Source organism: Mesocricetus auratus, unplaced genomic scaffold, assembly GCF_017639785.1.
Source record: "Mesocricetus auratus isolate SY011 unplaced genomic scaffold, BCM_Maur_2.0 Super-Scaffold_100010, whole genome shotgun sequence".
Taxonomy (NCBI): Eukaryota; Metazoa; Chordata; class Mammalia; order Rodentia; family Cricetidae; genus Mesocricetus; species Mesocricetus auratus.
The window spans coordinates 63,848,570-63,856,873 of record NW_024429194.1 but is presented as its reverse complement, the minus strand read 5'-3'; the positions used below and the strand labels follow the sequence as shown (position 1 = coordinate 63,856,873).

Below are 8,304 nucleotides of genomic sequence, written 5' to 3'. Positions count from 1 at the left end.
GTTCCAGAGGCAAGAGATCCGTAACCAAGTATTGCTTAGCTTAGCCCATGGCAATCCCGATAGCCATGAAGGTTGGTTACAGATGATTTAAGGTTGGGGTGTCTCCGACGACGGGCAACTTGTGGGGAAGACCCCTCCCGCCTAAGACAGGGGTTCAAGGTCCCCCAAGGACGGGAAAGGGAGGGTGACCCTACTTGACCTAAGCCAGGAGTGCCTCATTTAAAAATAAAAAGGGGTGAATTGTGGGAACACCAGACCTTGAGCAGAGACCCACTTCCCCTTCTGCCTGGGAGTAGGCAGCTGTAAGACAATGTTTACTAAAAACATGTTTACTAAAAACATGTTTACTAAAAACAATACAATGCCTGGGGGCATTAAGTTCCTGGAAAAGGCCTGCCCGCAGAAACCACCCTGACCTCGACCTTGTCCAAAGACTAACCACCTCTTCTGCCACGCCCAGATCAGTTTCTGGGGTCAGAGCGGAACCAGCAGGAGAGAGGAGAGAGCAGAAGCTTCTCTGGTGGGAGCCTTTCTTAGGAAGTTTTCTTGAACCTTTTTGGGGCCTGCTTAAAGTTTTCTTTACATCGTTGAACGAGTCTCTGTGTTGTCAATCCCCGACACCCTCCGCACGTTCTCGGACACAGGCCGCGCAGCAGACTCGACAGAGCTGAAATCTGGTTCTCTGCGGCCCTCGGTTGCAGATTTTCCTTATTTATCTGCCACTTCCCGTTCCTGAGACACTCTCTACGTCAGCCTAAGGAGGAAACATCAGTCCCCTGGCCTGGCTTGACTAAGGTTTCTGTCTGTAGTCTGTGTGTGCTCTAAGTGCCCAGGCAGCAGGGCATGGCCAGATGGAGCCAGGGCAATCTCACTCAGAGACCGTGTGGGGATGTGGGAGCCTGGACTCAGGATACCCAAAGAGCCTAAGTGAGTTAGTTGCTCCTCTCCTCCATTTAAAGAAAAAGAGTAAAGACTTTGGAATCCGCACTCCCAAGTTCCTTCCAATGTGCACACAGGAAGGGGACTGTGGAACATCTGGGCTGAAGAGTGCTAACAGGTTTTCTTCACCACAGGCCTTCTGTGTACCTCCAGCATGGTCTCCTAAGGGAGAAGCTTACCCAGTCAAGGAACCCTTTATCAGAGGGTGTCAATGCACTGTGTTCATGGTGGAGCTTTTAGATACGGGAATCTGCAGCTCCGGGGTTCTAACAGTTTATTGTCCACCTCTGTGCACCTTCACAGGGGACAAACATTCAGGATGTAAGACGAAATGAGAACCAGCACCCTGTGAAGAAACACTGTTTCCAAAACCTTCCTAGTTCCCATACACGAAAGCAGAAGAAAGTGGACTGTGTGCCCCAGCCTTCCTCCAAGAAGCAGGTAAGGTCACACAAGCGCTCCCCACAGGGCTCCAAGGATAAATTAGCCAGTGCCTGCCCTTTGGGTTACACTCAGTGGACATTGAGTCAATGACTTGGTTCAGAGCTAGAGTTCTGTAGTTGCTCTACAAAGCCCAAAAGGAGAGACAAAAACAGAGAGCCCAGAGAGGGGACCAGATGAGCCCCTGGAGAAAAGGGTGCAGAGATTGCTCCAAGAGCTGACATAAGACACAATGCTGTTTATTGACATGCAAACAGATAGGTCGGTGACTGTGTATATTTCCATCACTTCCACCAAGGGAAGTAGAAGATGGCAGCTGAGGTCACACCAAAGCAATTACAGGCACAGATTGGCACCGGGAGAAGGAGGCTTGAAATCTTCATGTAGAGCTCCACCAGGAATCTGATAGAAGAGCCAAGGCTTCCAGCCTTCCAGCCCCAAGAAACTGTCCTCTTCGGAAAAGAGCAGACTGCTGGGGGTGACACTGATTAGTGGGGGGGCAGGTGAGGAAGAGAGGTGCTCTGGGGTGGCCGGGGTGCTGGCAAACTCTTTATTTGGAGTTGTCCCTGGAAGACTGAGAGAGATTGACACTGCCACCCCCATTGCTGCCTGAGATGACACCTCCACCACGGACTCCATGACTACCCCTGGAACCACGGCCAAAGCTGCTTCCACCACTAAAACTACTGCCACCAAACCCACTGCCAAATCTGCTGCCACTGCTGCTTGCCAGGCGAACGTCACTTCCTGTGCCATGTCCAACACCAAAGCCACTTCTGTAACCACTTGACAGGGCCAAGGCGCTACTGCTGCTGTTGTTGACTACAGCTGTGGGGAAACCAGGACAGCAACCGTCACCCTGACATCCACTCCACCGAATTATAAATAGTGAGCCATCAGACCCAGGGAGATCGGCAGTGATCAGGATAGCTGTGCACTTGGCATTAACTAGGAGACATTCTAGTGACATCAGCTATTAACTCCACACAGCAAGTCAATTCAAATAACAAAATGGTTCCTTCTATATGCCACCAACACAACTGTTTGTTTGGTTTTGAGACAGGATCTCACTGACTGACCTTGAACTCAGCAAGGTCTACCTGTCTCTGGCTCCCAAGTACTCAGCTTGAAGGTGTGCATTGTCATACCCTGCCATCAACTCTATACTTCCTTTGTGCTGTTCAGAATCGAACCCAGGGCCTTGCCCATGCTGGATGAGAATTCTACCACTGAGCCACAACCCCAGTCCAATATAGTCAGTCCTTGATGACACCCTGCAATGGTTACCCAGTGTCTGAAATTTTCCCCACTGGCCATTTGAGATGGCTCAGGAAGAAAAACAGTTTCCTAGCAAGTCTGTTAGCCCAAGATTCCACATGACGGGGAAGACATGACTCCCACAAGCTGTTCTCTGGCTTTCACTCAGGCACGTGCATACATAGAGAGACATACATACAATAAAAAAAATCATAAATATATATGTGAGATCTAAACCCAGAACAATGAGAGAAGCCAATCCAATGACCATCACCAGAATGTCCCAGTCACTTCCATAGGAACTGTGCTGGCTGGATTTATTGTCAGCTTAACACAAGCTAGAGTCATCTAAAAGGAGGGAACCTCAATTGAGAAAATACCTACATAAGATCAGGCTGAAGGCAAGCCTGTGGGCCATGTTCTCAATTAGTGATTGATGGCAGGGAGCCCAGCCCATTGTTGGTGGGACCATCCATGCTGAGCAAGCCATGAAGAGCAAACCGGTGAGCAGCACCCCTTCATGGCCTCTGCACTGACTCCTGCCTCCAGGTTCCTGCCCTGCTTGAGTTCCTGCCCTGACTTCCTTCAGTCAGGCCTATGATGTGGAGTGCAAGTCAAATAAACCTTTCTCTCCTCAACTTGCTTTGATCACGCATGGTGTTTCATCACAGCAATGGTAACCCTAACAAAGACAGTAACCTTTCTAAATTAGTTGCTACTTGGTTGGTGTATTAGTGCAGATATTTGAAAACCGGCCTTCATTGTGATGACTTGGGCTACTTACAGATACTGACGGCACTCTGGTACCCTCCAGACATCCTGTTTGAGAAAGAAAAAAAAAGAGATTGTTCCAACACAAAGCAGTCTGCAACAAGGCCACGGGATAAGGTGGTAACTAGTTACTATAACTGAACTCAATAGCCTGGAAGGCTTCATCACATCAATAGCAAAAAAGCTGTACACACTGGCTGCATGTCCAGTTCAGCTATGGTGGAGGGAGTAGACTGGCGAAGACATAAGCCTAGAGAAGAAGTCTTTGTGCTGGGCTTCTATTGCTGCTTACTTGGTTGTTTGTGTGGTCCTCAGACTATGACATAGATCAGGAAGATGAAACGAAGCTCACCTGTACTCAGCACCCTCCAGCAGCTGGTGGTAGGCAGAGATCTCCATATCCAAGGTCATCGTGATTTCTGACAGTTGCTGGTAGTCTCTCAGCAGACCATCCAAGTCATCTTTGCCCTTCTTCAGGGCAGCCTCTGAGTCTTGAAGTTTGGTATTGGCATACCCGATGGCTGTCTCACCGCGCTGCTCAGTTTTCATGATGGCCCTCTCCAGCTTTTCCCTCTGGGTTTAATGGGGAGCGGGTGGAATGAGCTCAATAGGGTGGTCCCAGGCTCTCTGCAACTTAGAATGGACTATCTTAAAGTCGAGGAAGGACACCCTTCCCCTAGTTATCTTTATCTTCTCTGTCCACGGAGATGTTTTCTCTCAGTTAGCCAGCCTTCTAGATAGACTTAGTCTTTGAGCTTCCCAGATATCATCTGCCTTCAAAAGTCCCTTCTTTGTTATGAGTCCTGAGGTGCCCCGCCCCCAGCAACAATGAGCCCAGGCAATAGCATCCAAGTCATCCCACCTGCTTCTTGGCATTCTCCACCTCTGCCTGCAAAGTTTGGATAATCCTGTTGATCTCTGCTATCTGCTCTTTGACGCTGCTCCTCAGGTCATCTTCATGCCTGCCAGCCATGGTCTGGAGCTCCCCCAACTAGACAGTAGAAGGGAAAATAGAATGCTAAATATAACAATGACTAATCAGTTTCTATACCCATGCCACCCACAAAACTTTGAGATGCCAGTAAGCATTTATTCAGTATCAATATTCAATATCATTTTAGTGAGCCAAGCAGAGTCATCTCCAAAGTGACAAGGAAGAAGACATTTGAGCTATTGGACTAGAAGATTCTTCCACTTGTAGTCCCTGAGCAAGCTAGAAGCGGCCCCATAGAGCCTGAGAGGAGATAGTATAAAACTTCATACAACAAATGGCCACCGGTTGGATGACTCCAGAAAACAGACAAATACAGGTTCATCCAGAAACCCCCTCCATAGCTGTGTCACAGGCCATAGTTTCTTTGACTCTTAGTGAAGCCCAGAGGAGGTACCTGATACCCACCTTGGTCTTGTACAGCAACTCAGCCACTAACTTGTTCCTCTGGGCTATCTCTTCAAACTGTGTGTGGGTCCCAGAAATGATGCTTTGCAAGTTTAGGCTATGATTATTGCCCATGGAGAGGTCATTGACATGGTTCTGTAACTGGGACATTTCCTGCCAACACAGAAGAGGCTGTCTCACTTTCAGAGCCATTGGAACAACCGCCTCCTAAACATCAGTCTCACTCGCTGACCCTTAGCTCAGGATATGCATGTGTCCCAGCCTGTCCCAGACATTCAGAGAGCCCCTGTCTGCAGCCCACTCTGCTGCTACAAGAGGCTTCATCTCTAGGCTCATCCAGACAGTCACCCAGGGCCCAGGTACCAAAAGTACCAGTCTCACATCTGAAAGCATCACCCCCTCTCCTGCATGCTCACCTCAAAGAGGTCCCTCAGAAAGTTGGTTTCTTTTATCAGAGTATCCACATTGGCCTGAAGCTTCATCTTGACCAGGTGGGTAGAGTCCACATTCTGAGAAGCAGGAACACATAGGCCTTATTACCCCCAAGGAGAAAAAACAAGCTGCAACTGCAACAATTAGACTTGGAGAGGGTGGGAAGACCCATCTATGCCAGAGCAGACGGTTCTCGTTCAAATGTGAACTCTACATATCTCACAGGACTGGAATAATTTCAGTCCTCAAAAGCTCAAGACCAACACACTGGTTCCTAAAAGCCTTCAAAATAAGCTCCTGGCTGCTTCTGTCTACTCCAGTGGTTTGAGCCTGATAGTAAAGCAAGCAGGTCCTGCCGTCTAGCTAGGACCCAGTAAGTTCTCAGTAGTCCCTACCTTCTTCAGCATCACAGAGTAATTCTCAGCAGCTATTCGTTTGTTGATTTCATCCCCGTATCTGTGAACATAAAAGTGAACTTGCTACATCTCTTTTGTTTGGGATGGTTTTGCTTTGTTGTAGGGGGATTACCATGTGGGGGAAGGCATGCATATGCCACAGCACACATGTGGAGGTCAGAGGACAACCTTGACCCGTCTTTGCTTTAAACCTTGTATGACATGGGGTCTCTTTTTGTTTGCAACTGTGTATACCAGGTAAGCTGACCCATGAGTTTCCAGGCATTCACCACTCTCCACCTCTCATGTCACCATAAGATCACTGGTATTATAAACACATGTCACTGGCTTTTATGTGACTTCTGGGGAATCCAAGCTCAAGTCCTCATGTTTGCATGGCAAGTGTTTTACTGGCTGAGCCATCAGCCTCTGGGCTTAACTTTGACATAGTCATAAACTCCACTGCTCTCTGTCCCGACCCAGCCTGACCTTTCAGCTGAGGCCTCCGCTTTACTGCTTCTGTGCGTTAGTTAGAGGACCCAGTCACACCGGTCTTCCCAGAAAAACTGTCCTGGTTTTAGCACTGAAAGTTCTGCATTCCAGAAAACCCCCCAGTCCAGGGCAAACATCCAGATCTACAAGTTAGCACCCCAGGAGCTGCCTCAAAATCTTTCACATCCTAGAACCGAGATCTTCCCCAACCTGGCTCATGAGGAAGTGCTTCATCTCTAATAAATCTATCTCTCTTGAAACCAGTTCTCTGTCTAGACTATATCTATGCTTGGAGAAGGAAGTGGGCAGGGGACTAGTGAACCCTACTGTCCCCGTGAAAGTAAGAGAAGGGAAACAGGCTAGGTAACACCATTACACAGTAGTCAGAAAGAACTCAGGCAGTACCAAGACTCTGGGAGGAGTGAGGGTAGCAACTTATTCCCACTTGTCACTCACTTCTTTTTGTAGTCTGCCACTGTGCCCTGCACATTTCTCAGCTCTGAATCCAGGCGGCCTCTCTCCAAAGTGATGTCATCCAATTCAGCTTGCAGAGAACTGATGAAGCTCTCAAAACGAGAGTCAAGGCTGTTGATGCTGGTGATGGAACTGGGATCCTGCTGCTGGAGCAGCGCCCATATGGACTCCAGGGTCTTGTTCTGACACTCCACAAAGCAAGCCTACAGGACAATGGGGCAGCAACGTTAGGCAGCATTGTAGAACCATGGAGGGCCTTCATTAGTTAGTGGAGGTAAAGGCAGCTAGCTCATGCTCCACCTGCTCAAAGGCAGATATAAAGCTGGGCTCTTCCTGTAGCTGCACAAACTATAGGCAGGCAGTCCATCAACCAGGACACTGAAGGTAAAACACAGTTTGGAAAAATCACAGAGGAAGCATCCCTACACACAAGCAACAGGACTATAAAGGGAACTCCTGGATGTTCTGGGGACTTTAGCATGATCCTGACCCCCAAAATACAGAGCACTCTGCAAACTCCCTCTGCAGCAGTGTTTTTATCACAGAATCCATGGTCACTGCAGCCTCCCAGGCCACCAGGCATTGAGAACTTCCCCTAAATGACATGTCCATTTGCACAATGCCACTCCTCTTCAGCTTAGAGGTGAAGCAGCCCCAAATATGCTACACCACACTAGAGAGAGCCACAAAGTGGAACACAGCCTTCTATACGAGCTTGAGTAGTGGTGCAAAGGGCATCAACTTCCCACAACTCCCTGAGACTAGGGGTCAACTTAGAACTCTCTAAATCCCAGTTTGCTGGCACAGCAGTACAAAGGGAAAGGACATCATGAAAATCCCGAAGGGCAGCTTACGTCCCCAGTGCTCTGGCTCTAGGTCAGACCCTTCTTGACTGGTGATGCCTGGACTCCAGCTCTGCAGGCCCAGACATACATAAGGCTCCAGGTGGGAGACTTGAGCAGAGGTTCAGACAAGAAGCACAGGGTGATATTTGGGTCTTTCCACACATGTGCACATCCTACCCGACTAAAGCAGCAAGAGCATCAGCCCTGAATATCCTCCCAAGCCCTAGAGCTCTGCCTAGACCCTCACCCTCTAGTCTGGCCCATGCAGACACATTTAAACAGTGTCTAAATGTCAAACTCAAAGTCTCTTGTACAGAAATGGGAGTCAGAGCTTCATTACCTTGTCAAGGAAGGAGGCGAGCTTGTCATTGAGAGTCTTGACCAGTTCATACCCTTTGACCTTCCTTTCCACAGTCTGGGTATCAGTCTCCTCACTGATGGGCTGCAGGAGGCTCTTGCTAACGGTCACTTCCTGGATTGCCCCAGAGCCAAAGGTTATAGGCCTATTGAAGACACCAGCCAATCCAAAGCCACCAGTTCTCCCAATGCCGCCTGCAGTTCCTCTGCCACCACCAAAGCCATCCCCAGAGCCAGTGCTGTAGCTTCCCAGAAGTGCACCAAATCTACCAATCTTGGAGCCACCAGCTGCCACACTGGTAGAGATGGGACTACTGCGACCCAGGCTGTAGAAGGTTCTACTGCCAAAGACAGGTACTCCACTCCGGATCCCATAAGCCCTTACACTGGCTGCCCCAGAGCGCGCTACATAGTTCTTTATGGCGCTGCCGAATGCCACAGCTGACCAGCTAGAGAAGCCCTGGCTCCCACCGCCAGGTGTCTTACAGACTTGTCTGCTCAT

At 49.1% G+C, this 8,304-nt stretch overlaps 1 protein-coding gene across 1 annotated transcript; it reads right to left on the bottom strand.

Moving 5' to 3' along the window:
- Positions 1 to 1,603: 1,603 nt before the first annotated feature.
- LOC101840337 (keratin, type II cytoskeletal 3) lies at positions 1,604 to 8,304 on the bottom strand. Its single transcript, XM_040754232.1, has 10 exons — positions 7,786 to 8,304; positions 6,583 to 6,803; positions 5,635 to 5,695; positions 5,224 to 5,316; positions 5,009 to 5,011; positions 4,808 to 4,960; positions 4,271 to 4,399; positions 3,761 to 3,981; positions 3,422 to 3,456; positions 1,604 to 2,208 (listed from the first exon to the last, which is right to left on the bottom strand). Exons 1-10 carry the CDS (start codon positions 8,302 to 8,304, stop codon positions 1,931 to 1,933), a joined length of 1,713 nt encoding a protein of 570 aa, XP_040610166.1. The 3' UTR covers positions 1,604 to 1,930.